The sequence below is a fragment of the Agelaius tricolor genome, unplaced genomic scaffold (genome assembly GCF_023055355.1).
Source record: "Agelaius tricolor isolate 1412-34295 unplaced genomic scaffold, bAgeTri1.0.p SCAF_10, whole genome shotgun sequence".
NCBI classification, from domain to species: Eukaryota; Metazoa; Chordata; class Aves; order Passeriformes; family Icteridae; genus Agelaius; species Agelaius tricolor.
The window spans coordinates 2,433,682-2,461,427 of NW_027269270.1; the positions used below are offsets into that span (position 1 = coordinate 2,433,682).

Consider the following 27,746-nt stretch of genomic DNA (forward strand, 5'->3'; position numbering starts at 1 on the left):
GCTGAAATTGAGCCACAGATTTTATCATAGCCAATCTCTGAGAAGCTGGAGACTGTGGATTCCCTGCTGTGACTGGCTTTGCATCAGAATGAGAGTCTCTGTTTCCTCACCAGCTGCCTTCCCCTTGGGACCTAAAGGCTGAAAATTCTGGGTAGGGCACCAAGCCTGACAGAGCCAAAGAAGTGTCTGGACAATACCCTTGGGCAGATGGTGTGGCTCTCAAGGAGTGGAACTTGATGATCATGGTGGGTCTCTTCCAATTCAGCTTATTCTGTGATTCTGTGATGTCCCTGAAGGAGATGAGAAGCTCTGAATAAGTTCCTCCTCAGAGCCATCAATCAATTGCCTCTCCAGTGATGGGAAGGGTCACAGAAACAAAACAGTCAGACAAAGCCTAGCAGGAGCAAGGGACAGGAACCAAGGTGAGCAAACTCAATGGAAAATCCAGGAGGAGTGGTCTTCTGAGAATTGCCTTACAGGATCTCTGAGAAATAGCAGATACCTTAAACCTACCAGGATGGCAAACCCAGGACCTAAAGGCACATATTTACTGACCAAGACAAACCTAGACAAAACTATTATTATAAAGGTGGATGTGGATAATAAATATCAAGATACTGGCACAGGTGCCAAATCATTGCTGGATCAGATCAGACTTTGCAATGCTGCCTGGGTGTCCCACTGTTGATAGTATAGACACTTGGGATTGAAGGTCCTTTAAAAACATGACACTCAATAGTTTTCCACAAAAAAGAATTGTACACTCTGAGCAACAGCAGGTTCCACTCTAAAGAAGGGGTAAAAGGTACCAAATGAAAAATAAGGTCCTCTCAGTGCCCCTCAGAGTCCTTAGAGCACCTGTAGAGCCTAACTGCATTGCTCAGTGTCACAGAGACTCTGGTCACTGCCACCCCAAACTGTTCACACAGCTAAGCAAACAAGTCTGCAGTCATATTCACCACAGCTCATCCTGTACATATGCAAAGGTGAATGGAGGTTCAGACAGATGGCAAGCACAGAGTCAGGGTGAGCAATCAGTTGTATCCACCCACTGGCAATCACATCCAACCCTCTCACTGAACTTTACAGAGAGGTTTCAGAATCAAAGTGCCCTACACAGAACTGCTTTAGTCATTATAGCAAAGCAAAAGAAATCTGACTTGATGTCAGTCCTATCCAGGGACCAAATTCTATCAAAGTCTCAACAATCCCTACTGTCTTCCAAATTATCTCATCACCAAAACGAAGTTCTTTGCTCAGTTTTCAGCAGTTTCCTGAGTGGTGACCATATGTAGCCCTTACTGATTACCTCTTCTCAGTCAAGTCTGCTCTCCAACTTCTCTCTTTCATTTGCTAAAATAGAATGGATTCCCACTGCTTTGGGGGATATCGATATCTTATGGTCCACAAGGAGGAGAAAATGCTAAAATGTCACAGAGGATTGCTACGTGCAGAACCACTGGTCTCTACACAGCCAGTAACCCCTCCCGTCCCACCCTGAGCAGGGCATGGATGCGTTCCCGATGTGCCAGCGGAGGGCACAGGCACAGCCGGCTCCTCTGGCTCCTTCCTTGTGGGACAGAGGCACCTAGTGGCTGAGCGCTGAAAGCTCGGCACACTCCGATCAAGGATGTGTTTGTAGCTGCAGTGGGATGCTGCCGCTGGTGCCGACACGCAGACAGGTTGCTACAAAGCTGTTCGGCTGCTAGCTGCTCTGCCCAGGTTCGCATGCCATAAAGCAAAATATAAACACATGGCACCTGGCCCAGTATTGCAGAGCAAGCCCTCCCAGAGGCCAGGCTGTGCTGGATGCCCGGGCAGTGTGCTAGGGAACACACACACCCAGCTGCCAAACTCTCCAGGAGTGGGAGTGAGGCTCGGCCCCTCCCTGTGCCTTTGTGCGTGACAGCCTCCAACAGCGCAGCTCCATGGATAACCTTCACCTCTGAGAGCTGCTGCAGCTGATGTCTGCTAGCTTTGAGAGCCTGTGGGTCACTGAACCCTGCTCATACTCATGGCACTGTTCCAGGCTTTACAGACACCCACTACAGCCCTTTCCAGGTACCTCTTTTCCAGCCTGAATAGTCCTGGCCTAGCTACTCAGTCCTTGCACCCAAGTCATTGCACACAGGCGATGATCTCTCTTTTGGCCTTGTTAGTCCTATGACTTGTACCTCCTCCTTCTAGTTTTCTGTCTTGTTTGAGGTGAGATCAGGACATAACACAGTATGTGAGATGCAGGTGAGCCACAGACACATCTAACAGCATTCCTAGTTTTGTGCTCTTTTCCCTTCCCCTCCCTTCCCACTTTTAATTTTTTTTCTTTTGCCTTGTGAGCAGTGTTTTCACAGAAATACCTACACAGCTCTGAGTGGGAACCACTAGCTCAAAGCTCCCCACTGTGTCTGTGCATGGAGTCAGAATTCTCTGTACTGAATGCTTGGCTTAATAACCTGGCCACAATAAGTGCAGGCAGGATACAGGTAAGCTCTGCTCCCCAGAAATACTATCAATAGAATCAACTAGAACAGGTCAAATTCTGTGACCAACACTTAGCCTTTGAGCTCTTCACACAAGCTGCTAAAAGAAAAACTACCAATGCCATCTGTAAAGAGGAAAAAATACAGTAAAATAAAACGCTTTTCCCTTCTCCTGGATATCCCTCTGAAAGGAAAAAAAATCCACTCATAATGCTAAGATATAACACTTGCCTCACCTTCCAAATCCAAGCTACTTAGGTTCAGAATGGCATTAAGAGCTTCAATTTCTTAATGTAAGTTTGCATTTTTACTGAGATTGAATATGAGGAGCTGTGGCTCTAATATTAAAGAATGGCAAAGTTTCCAGAGTTATCTCTAGTTTACACAGAGCACCATGGCAGAAAAAACATCTGATATTCAAAACTGTTATTTAAAATGAAGAAAAGGGCATCTTTGATTTTGATCTTTTGTATGTCCTAGGACACTTTGGACATCAATCTTAGGTATACAGTATCTTCAGCCATGCTGCTGCTGCTGAATAAATAATGTGTAAGAGAGGCTAATGAATACAGCTGGGAAGCTTCTCACTTTTACTCTGTGCTGTCTGAAAGAGAAACACAAAGAAGCCAACACCAAAAAGAAACAAACCAAAGCAGAGATGGGGAGATAAATGCCACAACTTGGATTGCATCTCTTAAATGTCCACAAAAATCTTGTCTTGCAGTAGTTCTGTGAGGTAGTATTCTGCTGAGACATCCCTTGGGCAATTTTTCAGCAGATGAAACCCCTCTCACCGCCCAAGTACTTTGCCAGTACATTTTCCCAGGACATTCTCACACTCCTTGAGGATAGCCATGCTTTGTGGAGCACTTCCACACAGCCTCTCAAATTCCTTTTTCTAGCTGACAAGGCTACAAAGGACACTGTACCCTTGCTGACTGCCCTCCCTGACATACAGCATGCAACTGCAAAGGAGAACAAGCAACCCTCACGTTTGCTATTGTGGGGTTTCCATGCCAAGCCCATCTGGCTCACAGCATGGAGCCTGCTGCGTGAGGCTGCTCTGACCCTGAGAGGAGGCTGTGGAGGCAGGGCAGATGGCAAAGCACCATTTTGGAAAGGCCACTTGTAAGTCTGCATCCACTCTGCCCACACTGGGCACCTGCTGCATGGAGATTCGCTGCAGGTGAGATTACAGAACTGATGGATGCCTAGAGGCAGTGAAGGACAGTCTCCAGCAGGAGACAGCTCCTCTCAGGAAGGAGATGTTTCTGTATGCCCTCAGGCAGGATGCCATGTAGTATGCAAGCAGCTGTAACATCTGTCAGAGATTTTGGTTTCATATCCTTGCTGGAATGAGGAGGGAGCAGACACCCAGGCACGCTGAGGTTTTCTTCAATGAGGACTGTGAAACATCCATTTCATTCACATAATCCACAGATATGCTACAGTTGGGACCACCAACAGCCAGGATTCTTATGTTGCTAAAAGTTAGTAAGGATTTGTCTTTTAGACAATGTTGTGGAGCAGAAAGTATTATATCCTTTAGTTTTGTCACAGGTAGAAAGATGTGGGGACATCCATTCAACCACTGATTGCAAGTCACTTCAGAGACAGATTTTGTGGGGCTAACTGTAATGGGACTGCCAGGAAGGCTACTAGAGATTTTTTTCTCACCATTTTCCCTGTGCTCTCACAGCTGCATCCACACACAATTCCTCTCTAGATGTGTTCTGAACAGGTCTGCAGTAACAGCTTTTAATTTTTTGGTTTTTTCAGAGAATGCAGCGTGACCCTTTCCAGACAAAGCAAACAACCAGGCCCACCAAACAGCCCAAAGGGACTGGGATTACAAGAACACAGGAGCAGCTTTCCTCTCAAGATCACTCCTTTCTTTCATTCCCCATTCTGCATGGCAGGTTACTAAGGATGAATCATGAGTCTCTTCCTTGGGCTCTGAGTGACAGCTGCAGCCTGGATTTCTGAGTTCATCCTGGGCAGCATCAAAGCCAAAGTGACCATGACCAATTAGAAAATAATATACTGAAACATAACTCCCTGGCAGGATAATTTTGGGAGAATCATCTTTGTCTTTAAGTGATCAGGAAAAAAAAATAATGTGAGGAATCAAAGAAAGATTCAGAAGCTGAAATGCTGTGCTTTATGCTGGAAGTTAATACTGAACTGTGCCTGAGGGAGGGAGGGCAATGAATACTGCTTTGACCTGCAGTTGGAAGACCATAATATAGGGCTGTGGATTTGGCCTTAAGCAGAAGACTCCACATTATTTTTTGCTGATGCTAGAGCCACCTCCCTGAATACTAAACAGCAGTCCATCTCCCTGCCTTGAATGCAAGGCAATGTTTACGTGATTGAAATTCACTAAACAAGCAACAGCTGAGTGAAAAACGAACTGAAAGCAAACATAATTGCAATTCCCTCTTTTATGCTTGTTTCTTGCCATATCGTGAAAAATTTACTTTTTTTCTTTAAGGTCTAATTTTATTGATTGTAATAAAGAATGGACATATGGAGAGAAAACTAGAATCCTTACATAATACAACTGTCACAGACATGAATGCAGCAGCCTAATAGATTCTCAGGATGTTTGCAGTCACCAGTGTGTAAACTCTTAGAGCAACAGTTTCCCCTAAACCCACCCAGATGGATTCAGCTCCTACAAGGGGCAGTGTCAACTGCACTTAGACCTTGACAAGCCTCTAAAAGCTTAAAGCTCAGCCACATCCCTTTGTGCTTCCCTAACAGAGACACACATGCAAGCCTGCAGTGCTACAAGTGCTGGGGAGCCCCAAAGCTGCACCTGTCACACACTTCAGCAAACCACACCTCAAGCAGGGACATCACAACTCATCCCAGGTCCACGGGGTCAGAAGAAAGGGAGCTGGGCACAGTGTTACACCAAGCAGCAAGGCCTGGATTGAGGAACACAGCACACAAGGACATGTGAGCCCAATGAATGCTACCTGGCAGCACAAAGGACATTGTTCATGGGTGGCTGCACAGGGCACACTGCCCCATGACAACACCAAGGAGACCCCCAGCAGCATGGCAGCACAGTTATGCTGCACTTGGGAGGAAAAGCACTCCTCAGGTCTAAGGAGTGCTAAGGACTCATGGGGACCTAACCTCTTCATGAGGAAGATGTAGCTCAGCCAGCATAGGTGAGATGCAGCAGCTCAGCAAGGTACAGCAAAGAAGAGCCCCTGTGCCCCATCCAGGCTGGGTCCCACCCCAAGTGAGGAAATCCTGCTCAGCTCATTTTCCTTGGGCTGACCCTCTGTCAGCACCAGCTTATCCCCAAACCCATGGGGTGCCCATGCACTCCAGGCTGGTGTGAGGGGCCCCTCATCCCACAGGGCCTCCAAGCTCCACACAGCCAACTGAACCAAACCCCACAGGGACCCCTGAATGGGACTACACACCACAGGGCCACCTGTAAGGGGCCCAAAATCTCACAGGGCTCCCAAAGCCAGACAGTGACAAATACCCTCAGCCCTACAATGTCCCAAGCCCCACAAGACCAGCTGCGAGAGACCTTACATTCCGAAGGGCTGCCTAAAGCACAGAGACCCAGCAGCAGAGGGACTCTAACCCCACAGGGCCAGCTGCACCCGGCCCCTCGATGATCAGCTGCATGAAACCCTGCATGATCAGCTGCAAGGGACCTCAGCTCCACAGGGCTCTCTAAAGCAGACACAACCTGAAGCAACAAGCTACGACCCCATAGCATCGGCCGGACTGCACCCCCGGCCCCCTCAGCGCCGGCGGCAGCAGCCGCGGGCCCCGAGCCCGCCCCTGGCGCGGGAAGGAGCGAGCGGCGGCAGCGGCGCCTTCCGGGGCGGAGCCGGGGCGGGCCTGGCCGAGCCGAGCCGAGCCGAGCCGAGCCGAGCCGAGCGGGACGATGATGGCGCAGCGGGCACTGCCGAACCCCTACGCGGACTATGACAAGTCCTTGGCCACCGGCTACTTCGACGCGGCCGGGCGGGTGAGCGGGGCTGGGGTGAGGAGGCTCTGCCGCGGGGATCTGCCCCCAGGCCGTGTAGAGCTGACACCTGTCTGGTTCCAAACGCGGTTCCCCGCGGCTGCCCGGTGTACCGATGCCCACCCGCGTTGCCTTCATGTTTGGTGGGTTTTGTCTCCACAGCTGACCCCCGAATTCACGCAGCGGCTGAATAACAAAATCAGGGAGCTGCTGCAGCAGATGGAGAAGGGCCTCAAGTCCGCCGACCCGCATGACTGCACCGCGTACACTGGCTGGACAGGTAGGGTCGGACCCATGGAGCAGGAGCTGCCTGGAGCTCACCTCTAGATCAGGTCCTGGCAGACCCTGGCGTTTGGCCATTGGAATGGTCACGGTAGATCCACGTCAAGAATGGCTCTTGTTCTGCATGTTTTAGTCCATTAGAACAAGGGGATGTCTTTCTCTGGACTCCCCATTTTTGAGGCAGGTTTCGTGCTGCAGAGGGAAGATCACAGTGTCACAGGGCAGGACTGGGTCTAGTCTCAGTTAATAGCACTGGACTTACACCACGGAGAAAGCCAGCAGCACTTGTTTGAGAGTAGGCATGGGAGCCTTCAAAGGGACATGCTCCAAATCTAGCCATGGTGGCGATGATCACAACAGAACCAGTGCTTCATCCACTGCTCCATGAAGTAGGCAGGTGTACACGCTAAGTCATTTACCTGCAAGGAGCCCTTGCATCTGGCAGCAGTGAGCTTAATGGCCTGAGATAATGTCTGTCTTTTCTGTTTGGGCTGTAATTTATCTGATGACCTTGTCTGATTGGAAGATTGCTCCATTCCTATTCCCCAGGTAGTGCCACTCCACTTAGTGAGCGCTAGCTTTGCTCCAGTTCCTGCCAGAAGGAGCAGAAATACTAATGTGAGTATAACAAGGTGTGGAAGCCTTCCTTATACTAACTTGTTTGCAAAGCTTCCAAGAGCTTGTCTTTCTCCTATTCTGCATTTTCAACCTGGTTTTCTTCCTTGGAAGTGTGCCCTGCCTTTGCCTCCCTGTTTCTGCCCACTGGTGCCAGGAAGGACACACCTTTCTGTGTGCCCCAACTTCAGCTGCTGCTGTGTGCTTTCACATCTTTCCTGCCTTCTGTGCTGTGCCACACCCTATTCAGAGACCCTTGGGTAGTTGAAATCAATCTCAGGCTTGCTGCAAGATTTTTTTGGTGCTGCTGCTTTTCTCTTTGCAGTATACTGCAATCATAAATGGCAACTTTCTACAGTACAATCTGGGTGTGGCTGGCTTGTGTGTGGGTGCTGTGGAACTTAATGCCAACAGTTTGCTTATGAGAGTGGTGTTCAGTGTGTTGGTGCTAAACTAACGTTGCAGCTTGATGACAGCAGTGCTAGAAATGCCTGTTTCAAAATTTTAGTAAGGCAGACAGGCACTGAGAGCACTGAAGAGCAGTTCATAAGAAATGCTAGGATGCCAGTATTAAATTCCAGCGTGGGAGAACATTGATTTCATCAGCTGCTGTCTTGGCAGCACTCTGCTGCTGCTGCCAGTGAATTTATACATTTCTGCTGAGTGCTGGCTGATTTCACCTTGGCAGACATGTTCAGTTTTCCAGTTTGTGTGACCCTGCGCTGGGGTCCCCTCTGATGAGAAGAACTGCTATGGTAAGAGTGGTCTTCAGTGATGATTGCAGAGTCTGCCTCTGGCCAGAAAATTCAGGAGACAAAGCAGGAGGATAGTTGATGTTAGGAGTACTCATGTTAGGATTGCTCTTGGGGAGAAGGAAAACACTTTTCCCCAGAGGCCGTGTTCCTTTTCTGAAGGTGGTCCTAAGGTACTTTGTGTTGGAAAGAGACTGCAGTTATGAAACAGTAGCTGAGAGCTCTGGTTCAGGATTTCAGCTTGCTTTCACTTGGAAGGGAGTTTCTCAAGAGGGATTCTTCTTTTTTCTTCCCAGAGATCATTCCTCAATGGGCATACAGCCTTCTTGCCTTGGCTAATAGAAAAAAATCCATGGGCAGATTTCCTGGAAGTCACAGCCAGCATGGTGAAGTTTACAGATGTTACACTATAACTTTGTCACCCTACCTTCTTTTCCAATTCTAGCTATATTAATTTATTCAGAGGTGGTTTCCAGAGACAAAATTAATTGGGCCAAGACAGCAGCTTTTTCCTGTAATTGCTTGTGTAGGAAAGGCTTGTTGAGTATCTCCTCATGTGAATCATTGCCCAGCAGTCTGAAATCAACCCTCACTCTCGTGGCCGCTAATAAGGGAGATTTGAAATATGGCTCTCTTGGCACAAACTCTGTGAAATGTAACGTGCTTGAGTGTACTACACTGCACTCAGTAATACACAGCATATGCTGGCATTTTACTTTGGGGCTCTTTTCTTTCCCACCACACTTGACAGAGCCCTGTTCCCCCAGTGTGCACGCGTGCCAGGGAAGCCACGGCTTCTTGGCACGTGAAGTTGGAGCTGAGGGAAGGAAGGACTCAGGTTTTCAGCTCAGAGGCACTGAAAACACACTTTGGATCAAGATTATCCAGTGTATGGCTGAATGCCCTCAAAACATATTTGAATCAGCTTGTTACATTCTCATTCAGTTCCCCATGGAGATCAGGGCCCCATAGGCAGCCCCTGGTGCATGCCTAGGTACAGACCAGCCTCAGCTGTTGTGTTCTGCTTTGGCTTTTCATCAGCTTAGGGGAAAAGGTTTTTCCCTAATCTGTTTCACTGGTATCATGGTGTTGATTGAGAGAAGCTGAACTGCTCTAAGCTAATTCTGAATCAGAAATATTTCAAATCCTGGTAGAAGCACAGCAGCCTCATCCATTTCCAGACAGATTAGCCTGAGGACACTGAGGGATACCTGGATGCCTTTTGGTGTTTGTGATAATGCAAAAGGCCTTGCTCTTGCTCCAAAGACTGTCTTGACTGGGAGCATAACTGATGGAAAGGGAGTGGAAGGAGTTCACTCCTGTCACCATGTGACTGCAGAAGCCAGGATGCTCCTGAGTCCAGTGCTTACTGGACTGTTGCATCCTTCCAGGGTGATGAGGTATATAAGGGAGAGATTCACCTTCCTCCACACTGTGGTAGTTCATTTGGAATTTGTTTCCCATGCAAGCATCCCCTTCTCTGGCAATGTCTTATTCACAGACTGCCTCTGAAGCTTCCCAGTGAGTTCAGCTGGCCTGCCCCATCCACAGTTCTTGGCTGGCCCACTGGCAAGTAGGGACAAGGAGCAGGGCTCAGTTGTCTTTTGAAAGGAAAGCCATGTAAGAATGAAATTACAGCTGAACCAGTTCAGAAAAACTTCTGGAAAAACACTTTTCATTCACTTTAGTGCAATATGTTCATTTTAACCCAGAACCCAGAGAACTTACGTCCCTTTTAGTCATGTTCAGAATAATGGAAATCCTCAGATAATCCCTACAGAACAAGAGAAAGTGAGGCTGCATTTGCTGAGAGATAATAGAGTGCCTTGGGTCACTCACATAAACCACATTCCTGCCAAATGCTTGGCAGGTAGTTTTTGTGAATTTTCTGTTCTTGGAGATAGTCAGTGTTTGGACAAGGCCCAGAGCAATAGCATGCAAATTTGAGGTTGACCTTCCTTTCAGAGGGTTGGAGCACATCACCACTGATCCCTGCTAACCTAACCTGTTGTAGGATTTTGTGATGGGGTAAAAAGTTTACCAGAAGAAGCTCTGTTACCCAGGTTTTAAGGCAGGATAAATGCTTAGGTATCCTGGACAATCAATCATGCAGTCAGAAGAGAAGCTGCAAACTGACTCCCCAGCCAGTTCTGAACATGGACTTCTAGAGATGTCTCACTGTTGCTTGCAGTGTGGCTTTGGCATGCATTTAGAAGTGCAAGGTAGCATCCCATGTGTCTGCACCAGGAGAAATGCTAATTATCCTTTGAGCTGGGCAGTAAAGCTGGGCAATCCCTGCTCTTTTGCCCCATGCCTGACTTAATAAAATTACATCAGCTGTCTCACTGGAAACCATCAGGCTTCATCACTGTGCAGAGAAAGGACTCTGCTTCTTCCTCTGTGTTTGACATCCTGTTTTGAGGCTGCTGGCTGATTTACTGCCCTGGGTCAATGCAAGATCTCTGAGATCTTTAAAACTCAAGTTGGTGGGTTTGGAACAAAATATCCTCTTGTGGCAACCTCCTTTCCTTGGTAGAAGAAGCTCAGCTCAGCTCCTGCTGGGTAAGGAGGCATGTTCAGAACTGTCTAAGGGCATAACTTGCTTGCAAAGCAAACTGCTTGCAGGCCAACAAAAGAGCAAGTCTAAACTTGCAGAGAAGTTGAGGCACAGCTTCTCTTTGATCAACAGAATGATCATATGGATGAGATTCTCTTTCTGCCTACTGCAGAGCTTCAGCTCACATTTCTGCCTACTGCAGAGCTTCAGCTCACAAGCAAGACCTTACCTGGTATTTCCAGCAGTGCCTGCTCTGTTGAAAGCAATGGTTGCTGAAGTCAGGGCATCAGCACAAGCTGGCTGTAACTGGCACAATAGTCTGTAACTCCACTGCCTCACTCTAAAGAAATCTCTAATGCAAAACTCTGTACCTACCCTGCAGGAGGGTGAGAGGAGAGAGGTGCTGTTTACTGTCCTTCTGAAGGTGTTGACTAAGCAGGCTTTGTGAGGCACACAGGATTGACTTTGGCCTTCTGATTCCCTGCAGTGAGCAAGCATTGACACTCAGCTCCTGTGTATACTGGCTTTCTGCATGCTGGAGTGGCTGTTTCAGTAAGCAGAGCCCTGTTGGTCCTTCAGCAGCACGTGTTCAGTGCAGCCCTGTGCCATCAAGGACTCCCTGATGCATTCCCCATCTTGTTCAGCTCTGCAGCAGGGGCTAGAAGCAAAAGAAAATTGGACATCTGAGAAACTACAGAGAAAAAGGTCCAGTAGTAAAAAATCAACAGAACAAAGCCCAGACCTCTTTGGCAGTAGCAGGCCACAGGCAGCCACTGTATGGCATTCTGCTTGGAAAAGAGTCAGAGGTCACAAAATTAGATCACATTTCCAAGTGGAACACTGAACACCAGACCTCCAAGGCGCACAGAAACGGAGCAGATCCACAACCTACCTAGCTCCATGTGTCTGGTGATGTTGTGTTTGTATACCACTTCAAGCATGCCAAACAAACACCCAGTCAGTCACAAACCTACCCAGTCAGTTGGGGTGAGGAGGGCATTGGAGAGGGAGTGGGGCAGAGCTGTGGAAGAGCTTCTGCAGAGCAACACTGCCTTAACTGAACCAAGTTCACTGCCTGGATAGTCTTGTCTCTGACCTGCATTGCCTCTGAAATGCTCTGCCTGCACCTTGGCACACAGGTTAATACCAGATATCCCCACCCTGGTGACTTTGTTTTGTATCCCTCTACACACGCCTGTCAACATTGCCTCTTCATGCTTGTGCTTGCCCTCCTCTGCTGCCTTGTCCCCTCTGGGGCTCACAGGTGGCAACAGAGTGTCCAGAAAGCTGAAGGCAGCAGTGCTTGCACCCTTCTGATCAGTTTGGGAGGAAGGAGTTCCTTGAGGAATTGTGTTGATTTGGCACAGCCTGATTTTTGGTAGCAGGGGAGGGCCACAGGGGTACCTTCTGTGAGAAGCTGCTGGAAGCTTCTACCATGTTCTGCAGAGCCAATCTCTGATGGCTCTGAAGATGGACATGCTGCTGGCCCAATGAGAGAGGGTGGTAACACCTCTGTGATGACATAGTTAAGAGGAAGATGAAAAGAGAGCAGTTTGTTCCCCAGGGGTGGGGAGGCCCCGTGGCTGCCACCATGCTGGCACAGCCTGTGGCAATACACTGTGGCTGAAAGGGTAGGGCTGGGCTGGCAGCTTCTCCTTCCCTGCACCCCACATGTACAGAGACATGAGCCAGAGAGACTGCAGATCACACCTTATGCACCTGTGGGACCTGCACACCTTGAGTTTATTTTTAACACCTCTCCACATGAGGAGAGGTGTTAAACAGCACCAGCGGCTGCCACTGCCCACACGATGGTGTCAGGACTGCCTGGCCAGCACAGAAACAGGATGGGCGATTCCCTGGCATGGAACCTAGATGAGATCTACTTCTCAGTGCTACAGGATCCTGCAGGAGTCTTTGAATTGGTGGGAGTTGTTGACAGTGGTACTACAAGTAGCAGTTTGTCTTCTAGTCAGAAAGGAGGAGGAAGTGAGGACATGTGGGCGAAAACATGGCAGCACCAAGGGCAGTGGAAACAAAGAGGGAGAGAAGGTGCTCCAAGCACCAGAGCTAAGATTCCTCTGCAGGCTGTGGTGTGGACCATGGGGAAGCTGCTGTGCCCCTGTAATGCATGAAGTCCACAGGGGATGCATAGATCCACTCACAGCCCGTGAGAGAAGCGCTCATGCTGGAGAGGGTGGATACCAGAGCAAGCTGTGATCCAGTGGGAGACCCAAATAGAGCAAGAGGGCTCCTGCTTCCAGAGATAGAGAGACAGCCCTTGCTTCCAGACTAAAGCAGCCTGTCCTTAAAAGACTATACCCTGTGGACAAGTGACCCCTGCCACAACAGTTTTGGAGTGACTTTGCCCATTGGAGAGACCCCATGGCAGAGGAAAGACTCCTTTCCCTGAGCAAACAGAAGATCTTGAGTGATGAACTGACCAAAACCCTCATACCCTGTCTCCCTCTGCTGTCAGTGGGAAGGAGGGAGGGCCTGGGGGAGGAAAAAGTATTTTAAAGGCTTATTTTACTTCTCATTATCCTCCTCTAACTCTGTTAATAATAAATTTACTTTATACCTTTAAATTTGAACCTGTTTTTCCCTTAGAGTGTTTTTTTCTCCCAATCCTTATGTCATCCCGTGAGCCCTTTGTTAATTTTTTTCTCCTCTTCTCTGCCCAACTGTAACAGAGCAGGGTGAGCAAACAGCTTTCATGGGTACCTGGAGTATTGCCAGTATCAAATGACAGCAGGAATAAATTGAGAAAACTAGCTTTAGATGCAGTTTATAAGACCTTTCAGTTTTAAATAAAAAGGAAAAGTGAATGTTTTGGGAAAGCAGCTTCATCCTTAGTACAGGTCATTGGTTTTTTGGAGTCTTTCCAAAGATGCTTGGGCCTGAGAGGATAAGGGCTGAGAAATGTTATAAAAGAGGAGAGGCAAAGAAATCAGAGGAAAACAATGCTGAGATTTACTTTCTAAGAATTCAATCCTTGCAGTGGTCTTGGCAGGATACTTATGTGCATAATTAGGGTGGTATAATGGCAGTGGGAATAGAAACTACTTACAAAGCTAAAAGTTCTATATTAAAGCAGATAAGTTAAGAGTGCAAGTTGTGCTCAGACAGCTATCAGGCTAATAAGAGTCTAGAAGATGTGCTGGGTACTAAATAAATCAAGGAGAGTCACTTGACATTTTGTAGCTGGAAAAGAAGGGTTTCCCTTTAAAGAAGGGCTTCATACCCACATCCTTACAGACTTGAGTGATGCCACTGTACAGCTGAGCTCTCTCTAGAATTGCTGGCACTGAATTGCTTAGAGAGAGAACAAGGTTATTAGCTTCAGCAGGAAATGGAAATTTTATACATAATGTACATGTGGAATTGAATTGTCTGTAACATGAAGCTTTGGAGAGTACCCATGCAAAATGAGAAAATTATCCAAGTTTGAAATTGTCCTCAGTACCTTGGACTGTAATTCTGCAGCACGCTTGCCCCCTTGACCTTAACACATCAAAATCTGCAGAGATTGGCTCTATTAATTTAGGCTTAATGCAAGACCTGAGTCTTCTTAGAAATGGTTATTGTTAAGGGGAGAAATAAGCTCTTCTCAAAGTGATGTAGGCCAGTAGCTTTTTTAAGTGCAGGTTTGAGGATGGCTCCCAGATCAGAAGTAGGGTTCAAGTGTGACAGACCTGTCAGGCACAGACTTACTGAGAGCTCCTCATTCACCACATGAAAGCTTCAAGAGCTGGCTGAAGACAAGGCACACAGAGGCAAAGGGCAGCAATTGATGACACTGCTCAGTAGCAGAACCATTTCTGTAGCTGGCCAGTCCATTAGAAACCTCTAGTGAGGACCATGCAGCCTTTTCCAGTATTCCAGGCAGCTGTTTGTGTTTCAGACAAGGGCTGATCTCATGAGTGATTGCTGCAGAGGAGAATTGGGCAGTCCCTTTTTTCTAGGATGCACCAGTCCTTGCTTTAGGGCTTGGGACGTGCTCAACAGAAGATGATGTCCAGGGAACTGCATCAGCCTTGCTGGTGCTTCCCAGTGGAAAGGAATTTAAAAAGAATAATAGAAGGAAATTTTAAAAAAGAGTCAAGTAGATGTCTGGATGTCCTAAGGATGCTGTTTCTCAGTGCTGATGGTGTGTCACTTTTTTAAAATCCAGTCCAAGCTAAGTGACCCAACCCTTTCCCCCCTAAGCATGGGGAAGAGATGGAGAGGTGACAACTCAGTTCTGCTCTCTCACAACTACTATCTTCCCAAAGATGATTTTTTTTTCCCCTTTCACTGTTGAGCAAAAGTCACAGGTACAGTGTATGGATTTAGGTGGGTTTGTCTAAGTCTCATCTTTTGCTCCTTGCTGTGAAAATTCTATGTAGTTGGATATAAAAGAATTGTATATGAAATTGTAGGTATATTGTATATGAAAATATACAATATTACATATATATGTAATTGTATATGAAAATTGTATGTAATTGTATATAAAATTTTATGCAATTCTGTTCTCCAGGCCTTCCTGGGTCAGACCCTGCTGTTGTCTTGACCTGCCATCCACTCACAAGCAGCAGCAAGTTACAAGGAAAGGAAGCTGAGTCCCTGAGAAGCCTGTCTGTCAGGCTTATACCCTAGATGAGGGCCAGGCCAGACTTTTAGCTTCACTGAAGTAACAGAACAAACATTTCTAGTGGATGCAACCTTTCTGTTCCTTCTGCAGGCATTGCTTTGCTGTATTTGCACCTGTTTGATGTGTATGGAGACCCAGCCTACCTTCAGGTGGCCCATGAGTACGTGAAGAAGAGCCTGAGGTGCCTGACCAGGAGATCCATCACATTCCTGTGTGGTGATGCTGGGCCCCTGGCAGTGGCTGCTGTTGTGTACCACAAGCTGCAGAACCAGAAGCAGGCAGAAGACTGCATCATCCGGTAAAAGCCTTGCTTATGTCTCTGTCCTGACCTTCCTCTTGCTCACAGAGCTGCACTGGGCTTGGATGAGGCACTCTCTGACAAATGTGATGACATTTTGTTGCAGTCTTGTGTGAGAAATAGTCCAGTAACTTAGCAAGACAGCACAAACTTTTCCTGCCCTGGTGAAAGAGGTGGTTTAAGGACAAAGATGTTTGCATGGCAGCCTGCAAGCCTCTATTGTTCAGCTGCTACTGCCATCTTAAAAATAATTCTGATAAACACAGGAAGAAAAAAGTGCCAAAATTAAAAACAAAAAAAAACCCAGAAGGTGGGGTTTGGTGGTTTTTGAGAACATTTTAATTTAGCTTTGCAGTCATTTTGATGAAAAGGAAAAATGTGGTAAGATTATTAGATTTAATTTTGGTACTTGCTTCCACTTGCTGTTTATTAGTTGTCTTTGACTTAAACCTAAGATTGACAGCATCCCTTTCAACTGCAGAATGCAGCTGGTTATGATTCATTTATTTCTATTTCCTGCCTTTCCTCGACTGTTTTCAGATGCATTTTTGTTGGGTACTTAAGACAAGAAAAGGACAAACAAGCTGTCATAGATCAGCATGTGGCAGAGGAAGGAAAATAGTTAAGGAGATGTATTTGCAAGCATTTCTCAGTTAAGGGAGATGGGGTTTAAGAAGGTGAGAAACAGCCCTGTAGAGAGTTTCCACTTCTACCTGATCAGCACAAAGAAAGACAAAACCCCTGATGCTTCAGAGCACTGACTGCCCTTAAACAGCCATGAGAAAGTGATGCATAATAGCAATTAAAAAAAGCCACAGGTGGGAATCAGAGGTGTCTGTATGGTTTGGACACCAAGTTCCACTCCCTTAACTAAGAATAGCTTCTGGTTTATGCAGATACAATCACATATGTAGATGCAATGTCCTCTGTCTGAGGCCAGAACTCTTTCTTTGTTCTGGTAATAATCTGTGGGTTAGATTTTACTTTGACAGAGTGGTAAGTCTCACTGAGATGAACATATTTGTTAACAAAAAGGGAATTAATCTATCAAACAGTACTGGTCAGTTGTGGTCAGTGCATAAGTCCCAGGTTGTAAAAACAGTCCCTAATTCATGTTTTCTTGCTGAGGTCTCCCCTCCCCATATCCCTCTTGTTCTGCCTGTGGTTTGGTGGCAGAATGGAACCTCATGATTGATTTTGCACTGCCATCTAATGGTATAATAAAGTCAGAACACTGGAAATTGGTTTCTTCATACACCTGCAAGAGGAAAACAGAAAACTATGGCTTTCTCAAATGTACAGTTCTACTGTCCTTACTCTGCCACCAATTCCCAGAGCAGTTAGCCTGACCATGCTCCTTTAAAATAGAGTATTTCTTTGAGAAGTAGCTCCCTAAATCAAAACTCTTAAATGGTTTTTGAGTATGCTGTTTAGTTACAGAGCAATTGCTAAGCTGTGCAGTGCAAGTGCACAGAAAGAGCACTTTCATCAGAGCTCTTGGAGAAGAAGAGCCTCTCTGCATTTTGTCCTCTATCTTTTAAAGCACCTCATCTTTACAGAGCCAGTTGAGAGATTCCATCAGCCAGGTTTTATCTACAGTGGAACAGAGAGAAGCTTGCTTTTTCCTAAATGAGTTCATGACCAAAAAATATGCTTTTATGCTCTAGAGACACTAATGTTTCAGGGCAGCCTATTTTCTTTTCCAAGAGCCTGTGAAAATCTGAGCCATGTTCTAGGAGCCCTCTTTTTCCTTGCACTTCCCACCAATTCAGAAGGTCAAAGCTTTGCTTTCATAACCAATGGTGTACAAAAATCCCATTTTGCTCTACAGCTGCCTTGATTTCCCTCTGTGCAGAAACTGCTGATTGTTGACAGTTGAGGTGATAGGCTGATGAGGTGAATAGGAGTGGCTCTTTCTTTCAGAGACCACAACTTACCCCACACACCTGAGAAATGCATTCTGCATGCAATCAGTCCAGCAGCATCCCAGGCATCTCTTTCTGAATGCATGACCATGTTTCAAAAACAGCAGAAACTCCTGGCAGGCTTCCTCTCCTGATGATCCTGCTGGAAAAGCAGTTAGAGGTAAAGCAGTAATGCACAAAGGACAAGTGGTCCAGTTGCTCAAGATTTCCCCATAAAAAGAAGATATCACATTCAGAACTGAGAAAATCCCTAACATTGGTATTAAAATTACACATCCATCCATTCCTTCTTTGTCACCTGACATTTCCTGACATCTCAGAGCTGAACATCATCACCAGCCAGCTTCTCTTCTGGCCAGCCTGCTGCTAGGCAGAGTCTATTTGTCCAGATAGCTCCTTGGAAACCCTCTTCATCTGCCTTGCTTAGACTCTGCAACAGGTGCCACAAGGCCTTTCCTTTCAGCTCCTGCAGTTGAGAGAAGAACCCATGCCTTGAGTGTAAAGTCTGTCTCTTGGGTTTAAAGAAACTTCCTCCATGGAGCAGTCCACATGTCAAGTGGTACAAGAGCCCATCCACCTTGAGACACTGCTCCCTCCTTTCTCCTTCAAAATCCCTGCTCACTTTGAGTCCAGTGCCAAGGAGATAAAAGTCTCCTGCCATGAGGAGTAACAGCCCAGCATCCTCTCTACTTGAGGCATTTGGTTCCTTCTTTGCAACTCAGTGTTGCAAAGTCCCTGGAGCCCAGGGAGCCAAGGCTGTCAAGGCACTTCTTCTGTTCTTCACACTGCTGTGGCAGGGAACATCAGCACACACAAAGCTTTTCCTGGCTGGTTTCACAGCTGGAAACAGTCAGGGAATAGCCTTAAAGCCACTTACGCTGATATTTTAAAAGTGATGGCACTTTTCAGATTGCTGCCTTACAGGTGAACAGAAAGATAAAGCCAAATCCAAACACACTGCTGCCTGCTGCCCTGACAGGAAAGGACATCCAGTCTTTCTGGAAGTGTGATGAGAGGCAAAACAAAGGAAAAATTGCATCAAGGGTGAATTGGGCTACAAAGCACCAGTGTGAAGTGCTGTCAATCTCTGTTAGCACCACAGGAATATCACCAGCTTTGCAATATCATAATACAAAAGTGGCAAAGAAAATAGTTGACTGCAGCAGACCTCACTCTGCACTTGTGGGCTGAAGCCTGGTGCCAGGCAAGCTGTCCTCAGCCAGCCTCAGCACTCCCACTTTGCTAAGCTGTCCTCACTGCTGCTCAGTTCTCCCTAGAGGATATTTCTTCCATGTGCCACAGCAGCTTGATGTTAAACAACATGTGTAGCTCCACCTCTTAAATTTTTAGCTCATGGAGACACCTCTTTCTCACCTGACAGCATAGCCCAGGCTATTTGTAGCATGGAGAGGAAGGGGCTTCTCTATCAGGACTTGAGAGCATTAGGGGTGAGATTTTTCCACATACCATTAGCACTAGTTTGACTTTCAAATATTCCTTAGGCAGCCAAATTAAAATGATAGCCCTATAATTTGAAAGTGGTGATTTTTGGCAGAATGTCCCCCTTGCCAATAACATCACAAGGAGATAATGGTGGGCAGTCTTTCCTGAGCACTCAGCAGCTTTATGCTGACCATTTCTTTCAGCCCAGGTTTCCCCCTCCTGTAGCTTTCCAAGCTGGTGCTCTAAAACCCAAGCACATAATATGAGTGCATTGTGAAGAGCAGAGCAGACTGAAGCAATCAGCCAAACAAAAGGCAGAAGGGGAGACGTGATTCCACACCTCGTGCAGTGGATGGCTGAGAGCCAGAGCCTGGCCTGACAGCTCCTAGGGCACAGCAGTGTGGGATTCACATTCTCTGAAGCTGAGAGAAGCAGAGAAAAGAATGATCAAAACAATTCTTATCTCATTTGCAGTGCCTGTGTTGTGCCAAAGCAGAATGCAATATGGAGATTGTTTACCCAGAGTGATGGTGATTTGTTTCCTTGGCCTGTCAGGGACAAGTGTGTGTCCAGACTGTCAGTCCGCAGGCAGTCATAAGATTCTGGGCAGTTGAGTTGAGTTGGGTGCTTGTGCAGATTCAGTTTAGATGTAATGTAATAGAGTGTAACATAGTGCAGAATAAGATAGTATAATAAAGTAATTAATTAGCCTTCTGACAAGATGGAGTCCTCCTTGTCTTTCTCCCTGCCACGAGGGTCACTTTGATTTCCAATACAGCAGAATGAAGGAACAAACCATGGGTTTGAGTTTTGAGCTCCAGCCTTAGTGCTTATCTATGGCTTTGAGTGTAATGTTTGAGTGCATTTCCCTCTCATCTCCCCCATGGGGATGTTCCATTGCAGTTTGCTGCACCTGCACAAGGCTGACCCCCGAGTGCCAGATGAGCTCCTCTACGGGCGCATGGGCTATCTCTCTGCACTGATATTTGTCAACAAGCACTTCGGAGAGGAAAAGATCCCTCAGAGTCACATTCAGCAGGTACTGTGCCTTTTGCTGATTTCTTGTCTGTCTCTTCCCATGCAGCTCATCTTGGGGCAGGTAAAAATCAATGCTAGATGTAAAGAACTCTGGCAGTAAGGGAGAAACCACATCATGGTATACCTGCTTTTCTTTCAAAGGGACAAAGCAGTGCTGTCCATGTAAATCCATAGGCAGTACAGGACTGGCATACATTTCATTCCACCCTCTGCTTGGGCAGAAAAACAAATCTTGTTCTGTGTCAGAATACTCTCTGTGCTGTGTCCAGGGCAGCAACATTTCCCTCACCCACATTTGTTCTCATCCCTTCACAGGTTTGTGAAGCAGTTGTAGCCTCAGGAGAGAACTTAGCCAAAAAGAGGAACTTCACAGCAAAGAGCCCACTGATGTTTGAGTGGTACCAGGAGTACTATGTAGGAGCAGCCCATGGTTTGGCTGGGATCTACTACTATCTCATGCAGGTAAGAAACATGAGGGGATGGGCCCTTAGCACTGTTTCACATTTCTTTGAACAAGGACCAGCATTTGAATTGTCTCTTGATAATGTCAAACTGGGAAAGATACCTTGTCTGATGGACCTAGCCATGTGATTATCATGCTAGGTTCCAATTGTAAAGGTTTTCTTCAAATCTAAGATTGAATCTCTGACCTTGGAGATCTGTGGAGAAACATGACCTGCATTAACCAGCAGTGTCACATAATGGAGGCCTGTAGCTCAGCTGGGTCTGAGTTTCTCCCTTATGTTAATGTAAATTGCTTCTAAATTATTCACATTTGTTGGTATCTCTTGGCTCCCTGCATTTTCTGAGGTGGTTACTTGGAGCAGTGTCAGATCGTTAGAGTGAGAATCTCTGAGAGTAAAGCATGGTGAAAAAAATTATGCTCATAGTAGGAATGTGGGAAATGCCTTTGTACCCAAAGCAGAACCTGCTTCTAAGTTTGAAAGAGGTGGGGCTTTGATAAAGAAACTGAGTTCTGCAGTGCCTGAAGCAGGCAGAGTAAGATAAGTAGCTGGGAGATGCAGTACCCCTTTGCTTTGATGCTTTCTCACTATTTTGCACAACTCACTGAGCTCTGTCAATATTCCCTGTACTGGCTCTGAAAAAAATGAGGGTGATAATTCCCCTATGTGGGTCCCTTTGTGCATATATTTATAGTGCTCAAGCACTCAGAAAAATAACAGCAAAAAATAACATTGAATCTTAAAGCATTAAGAGCACCCATGAGCAACACAAATTATTTTGGTGTAGAAATAGTCTGTAATATTTTATTAGACATAACTCTGAGAGCAGGTGGAAAAGGAAGCCACCAGCTTTCAAGGATTTGAGCTTTCCTTCAGTCAAAGTTAAAGTCCATATACAGGATCAGTAGAAGTCCTGTGAATATAACTTTTCTGTTGCTCAGAGAGGAAGAGGTGGTTGGTGGTTTTTAAGAAGATTAGATTTAGAAGATTTGGCAGGAGGGGGATGCAAGGTGGTTATTGCCCAGAAGCACAGAATAGCAAGCTAAGAGCAGGGGAGACAGCAATGTGCTGTGAGCCTAAATTTGTACCAAGTCCCTGAGCTTGTTCCCAAGTGGCTGTTTAAATTTTAGTCTCCCAAAAAATACTGCATGGGCTTTATGCTTCTCTGCTATATGAAGTAAAAGGAGCCTGGATCAGCCAAGCATGATGCACAAAAAGCCTTGGAAGAAGCAAGAATGTGAAATATGGAAAGGAAAACATCTTTTATCTCTAATGGTTTTACAGCACAAGTATTGATTTTTCATTTTCCAGTTCCCAGCCTGAGAACAGTGTGATCCTTAGATGAGAGTGTTCATTGCAGTCTGCCATGGGAAATTAGAGCTGCACAGATTTCATGTGGGGCAGTGTCTTTGGGACACTGAAGCCACTCCCTTGCATTCATCTGAGGTCAGCAGTGAAGTCAGCCTCTTGAAATCACCCAGCAGCATCTGTGAAGATTCAGAATTGCAGCCTGCCAGCTGGGCTGGCCCAGCAGCTAAGGGCTGAGATGCTCTAGGTGCAAGGAGTCATCCTTAATACTGATTTTAGACTGTTATTGCTTTACTTTAGCTCTGGGTACCTGAAGCTATTTCTGCTCATCTTTAGGAAAAGCAGCAGCAAGCTCTCTTGCTTAGAGGACCAGGTGACATGCTAGGAACAGTCTTTGTTTCTGGGATGCAAGGGTAGGACTGGAAATAAGTTCTTGCCAAAAGGCAGAACAACCAGTGACTGAGTAGGTAATTGTGAAGTATGAAAGGCCAAACCAAAGAAATTACTTAATTTACAAGGAGCAAGAGGGAATGTAGCCATAGTTGACTTTGTTTCCACCTTTTGGGCAGACCTTGGGTCTCTTAGGGACAGACAGAATGGTAATTCTCCCTGATTTAAATGTTTTCTGTCTCTTAGCCTGGCTTTGGAGTGAGCCAAGTAAAGCTGCACAACACAGTGAAGCCCAGTGTGGACTATGTCTGCCAGCTCAAGTTCCCATCTGGCAATTACCCTCCCTGCATCGGTGACACCAGAGACCTCCTCGTGCACTGGTGCCATGGAGCACCAGGTGTAATCTACATGCTTCTCCAGGCATACAAGGTACCAGACACCTTGCAAAGACCCTTCAGAGACCCCTACATGTGAAACTTCCTCTGCAGCAGATGCTGGGACACCCCCTTTGCTTGGAAGTAGGATGGCTTGTTACAGTGAAATCACCCCACACTAACCTCTGATATAGAAATTAATCTTTTAAGAAAACATTTCTGAAAATACCCATCAGTTGTGTGGGCTGCCCTGTTGCAGGTGATGGATGGTCACAACTAGTTGTATGTGAAGTAATGGTCTTACATCCCCACTCATGATATCAAAAATACCCTCCTTAAAAAGTAAACAGCAGAGTCACTTCAGCAGGACACCCAAGCCTCTGCATCCCACAGGGATGCTCTTTGTTTGGAGGACATTGCCTCAGCAAGCACAACAGTTTCTTGTCTCCACAGGTCTTTGGGGAGCAGCAGTACCTGAATGATGCCCTGCAGTGTGCAGAAGTGATCTGGCAGTATGGGTTACTGAAAAAAGGCTATGGGCTGTGCCATGGCACAGCTGGCAATGCTTATGCCTTCCTGGCACTGTACAACCTCACTCAGAACATGAAATACCTCTACAGGGCCTGCAAGGTAAGAGTGTGTGTGCCTTCTACATCACTGCCTTTGCAACCCAATTTCTAGTGGGGCAGACATGCAGCTAGATCTGACCAGCTGCACCAGAGTAATCCTTCACCAGTGCAGTCACTGTCTTACAGCCTGTACAGAAGGGATTTCCCTCAGAAGCCTTGCTCTGCAAGGGGTAGTGTGGGGACAAGGGATAGAATTTTCTTCTCAAGACTTGCCTTTAATGAAATTTGGACGCTTTTTGTACCTCTCTTCTCAGTTTGCAGAGTGGTGTTTAAGCTATGGGCAGCATGGGTGCCGGACTCCAGACACACCATTCTCTCTCTTTGAAGGTAATCTCAGTCTATATCCTTGTGTTTTGCTCCTGGATCTAAGCTGTTCTAGCACCAAGGAAAACAGAATACAAGCTCCACTGGAGTCTTTGCAAAACTCAGTGTAGAGGATGGAAAGAAAATTGTGCCCACTGGGTTTTTCTACCCTTGCCCAGAAGCAGTCTCCCTGTAGCACAGGATAATGTCTTGGGTGGAGCATCTTGTCTGTCCTCTCAGGCCTCCCACACAGATTTACACACAGATCTCAAAGAGAGTTCTTTCATGGCTCCTTTTGGGTATTTGTAGCCTGGCTTCTCTCTTTTCTGTACATTTTTAATGATTGAAATCCTTCATGAGTCTGATTCTAAAGGTGAGGAACAAATGGAGCTGCTGTTATGGGCCTTGGTGGCTCCTATGGCACTTTGTGCCTCCTGCTAACAGCTCCCCCCAAATGTGCCATCAGCAGGTATTTGCTGAAGGAGACAGCCCCCCAGCTCGCCCTGATCTCCCCAGGCTGCTGCAGGCCAAGGGACAGGAAAAGTTCCATCAGTCAGGACCTTGGGCAGCAGTGTCTCAAGGACTTTGTCAAGAGTTTGACAAAGCTGCCCAGTGTTGAGCTTGTGGATGGGTAAAGCAGAAGGGAGGGAGCTGGAGTGGAGAAAAGACCCATAGCATTTTGCCAGGTGTTTTTCAACATTTGATTAACTTCAAAATGCTTTTCCACACTGAGGTACCAAAGTTGCTTGGGAAACCTGGGCTCAGACCTTGAAAAGTATTTAGGACCTTTTCTCCTGTCTTCATAACTCATTCCCTCCCTGGATAACTGAGAAAAACGGTGCCTAAAGGGAATTTCTCTGAAGCACAGTGTGTTTTTTTTCATCCTCAGGAATGGCTGGAACAATTTACTTTCTTGCTGACCTGCTGGTGCCTACCAAGGCCAAGTTCCCTGCATTTGAACTCTGAATCTGAATCCTGCTTGGCAGTTTGCTGCCCTTTGTCCTTCTGCACTTGGAAATGCAGTTCAAGGCTGCTTTTTCCTTTTTCCAGACTCACTGTTGTTCGCCTAACTGAACGTAAATCCATCCTCCTGGGGGCATGCTGAGTTCTCTGACATTTCTAGTTATCTCATTACATTGTTTAGTTTAAAAGACAGAATGCAGATTTTGCTGGTGTCCCTTAAAAACTCAGGGCTGCAGGTGGGAGCAGGGAGAACTGTAGAGTATTTTGTTGGCTACAGAGTTTTGCTATTTCCTGTATCCCATTTCCTGGGAAGAAGTTTTCTATTGAATGTAACCTGGGCTATTTATCTTCTTTTTGTGCTAACAAATAGTTGCAGGAATTTAGCTGCCTTTGGAGAACAACAGATGGAAAACTGAGACTATTGCCCTGGAAGTTGTTTTCAAGTGTTTTCTTTCTGAGCACCCAGAGAGCAGATGGTTCAGTGTCTGGGCTGTGCCACGTGAAGTGAATGTGATGGACTGTGGAGTCTTAGGTATATTTTTAATATCATATTGCAACTGGCAGAGCTGGGACTGACATGCCAAAGGCTTGTCCTGAGTTTGCACCTATCTGCTCTAAAGGCAAAGGCTGTGTATAGCTCTTCTGTGCATTTGTTCCAGTGACAGACAAGTAATCCACTGCCATTTTACATTAAACCTTGCTATTCCATTGGTCATCCAATGGCAAACTCCAGTCCAAAAGTGAGCTAAGCATGCTTGCTTTTGTGGTCTCTTCTTGTTAGCTTTGAGTGTTTATTTTGCAGTCTTTATTTAAATGTGTGTATTAGGTGGTGCCAGGAGCCCACCAGCAGGAACAAGGGAAAAGAAATGTAAGCCACTGAGATCTGACAGTGTTTAAGCTATTGGCTGTATGGATGTTATTTACATGTTTTCTTTTATAAGCTTTCCCAAACCTGGATAATTTGAGTCACTTGTTTGCCTTGCTACTGCTTGTTGTAGTTTGATTTGCAACCACTCATCTACCCAGCTGGAAAATCTGCACTAGCTTAACTGGCTTTGATGTGTCAGGCAGATCAGGTACTTGCAGGGAGTGGATGTGCTTTTCCATCCTTAGCTGATGCTGCACCAGTTCACAGAAATTTGGGGCCTGGCTCTGTAAACCACTTTCTTAGCACTGAGCATGAGCTAAACACTGAGCTCAGGGAAGTTTACAGATGCAGCCACACAGCTTTGTGCTCTTTGAGAGCAGCTCCTCAGCCTGCCCAATGTGGCTGTGGGTCTTCATCTTTCAAGGGCTGAGCTGCTGAGGGCCTCAAGTCCCAGAAGGGTAGGGGAGAAATAGCAGGGCAGCACAGCCACTCTCCTGGGCCAGCAGTGGCAAATCAGGGCCACCAAAGCTGGCAGGGTTACACTCACACGTGCCTGAATGCAGGGCAGCTTAGCCCCAGTGGCACAGGGAGCTCCACGAGAACCTCCTGGGTAGGCAAGGAGCAGAAACCAGCCCTGGAATGTTGATTTGTTTCCTCAAAGCCCACACTCCTGCTGCCCTCATAGGTTTCTGAAAGTCCATCAGAAGACAGCCTGAACTGCAGAAAAGCTCATCTCCTTGAGCGTGGGCATCCCTGTCAGAAGGCTCAGGCTCATGTGGACACAGCAGCAAGCATCCCCTGTCTTTCACAGGACCTGAGCAGCACAGGGAGCTGACTGGGAAGCAGAGAGGAGTTGCCTAATCAAACAGCACTTGAAGTTACCTCCCAGCTTGGCTGGTGTGCTGGCAGTACAGGGACACTGCTCTGAGCCTGGGTTTCTCCTGGGCACCACTTCTGTAAAAGGAGATGGTTTGTGCAGCCTGGGTCATAGTGGCATGAGAGCATAATGTCCCAAGGTTTGTGCACTGATCAGGGGAGCATCAGGGCCATGTGTACAATTGTTGAGTGGAGCACTTGTCTAATAAAAATGCTGAAACAACCAAGCTTTGGGTTATTTCTACCCCCTGCTTTGTGACCAGGATTCATGTCTGAAGGGATCCACATATCCCACAACAGCTGTGCTCTGCTGGGAGCTCCTGGAGGCTCAGTGGCCTTCCACCCACCTTGATTGTTAAGTATATTTCACATTTTTCCCTCATCTCCAGTCCATTGAGGCCAGTCCTGGGCTTTCCCTTGCACACTGTGCTTTCCTCCCAGGGCATCCTTTTGCACTGGTGTCTCCATCCAAGGCTGTACCCTGCCTCTGTGGCTTTCATTGGAGACCAGAGTCCTGCAGGTTACTGTTGGTTGCACCAAAATACACCTGTTTGCAGTGCTGGCCACCAAAAGGAAGGGGTGGATCCTCCTAAAAAAGCACCTCCTGCTCAGTGAAAGGAGGAACAGGGCACCTCAGGGAGGCTGTGACTGTCTAGCAGCAGAGGCTAATTTAAGACCAAGCTGTCAGGAGTGGGATGGATAGAGGTGATCCTGCCCTCCAGCACAAGCATATATTAAGTTGCTTGAGATCCTACACAACCTGGTTTTCTGTAGTTTCTATTAAGGTTTGTGGTAAAGGTCTTGAGAAAGGGAGTCAAGCAGTGAGGATGAGAAAACAGCATAGTGCAGTTTCTCTGGTTACCCTTTCTCATACAGGGGTTTGGTATGGTGCTGCCCATTTCCACTCACCTTTGTGCCAAGGGGAGGGAGCAGGACCAAGTTTGAAAACTCAACTGGTCCTGTTTCAACAAGCCACCTGAGAGGGACTTTATCAGAAGTGTAGAGATATTTGACACTTGTTGCTGGTTGTGTTTGTCCATGGTGGTGGTCTGTTTAAAAAATCAAAACTAAAAAACATAAAATAACCTATACTCCCAAGAAACAAGTAAAAACATATTTTGAATGCTTTATCATCTATTTGTGTTCACCTCCTGTGTATGCAAGTGTGATCAGCAAGATGAAAAACATCCCCAAGACTGTTAACCAAATGCCATGTGTATGTGTGCATGTCCCATGAGAGCCCAGCGTGGTTTCAGCTCTCAGGAGCTGACAGCAGCCTCAGCTATCAAAGATGTGACAGAGAGGCAGTGCAAGAGAGCAACAGATAGTGCTGTGTCTGCCTGAATTACTTCATTTCTCATTCCTACATATTAACTTTTTAAATGCCCACTAACAGCTATCAGCACGGACACTAAATCAGTGACTAACATTATTTAAAGATTTTGCCAAAAAATCCTGCCATGAGCTGTCCTCAGCCCCTGTGGCCTTAGCAGTCAGACACACTGAGCTGATAAATCCATTTATGAACTCCCACTGCAGGGA

General features: G+C 46.6%; 1 protein-coding gene across 1 annotated transcript; it reads left to right on the plus strand.

Moving 5' to 3' along the window:
- The first annotated feature begins 6,322 nt into the window (after positions 1 to 6,322).
- On the plus strand, positions 6,323 to 26,431 carry LANCL1 (LanC like glutathione S-transferase 1). Its single transcript, XM_071434340.1, has 9 exons — positions 6,323 to 6,486; positions 6,646 to 6,763; positions 15,416 to 15,623; positions 19,895 to 20,030; positions 20,345 to 20,491; positions 22,438 to 22,620; positions 23,019 to 23,195; positions 23,449 to 23,521; positions 24,387 to 26,431. The coding sequence occupies exons 1-9, from the start codon at positions 6,403 to 6,405 to the stop codon at positions 24,461 to 24,463; spliced, it is 1,203 nt and encodes a 400-aa protein (XP_071290441.1). The 5' UTR covers positions 6,323 to 6,402; the 3' UTR covers positions 24,464 to 26,431.
- Positions 26,432 to 27,746: the final 1,315 nt, after the last annotated feature.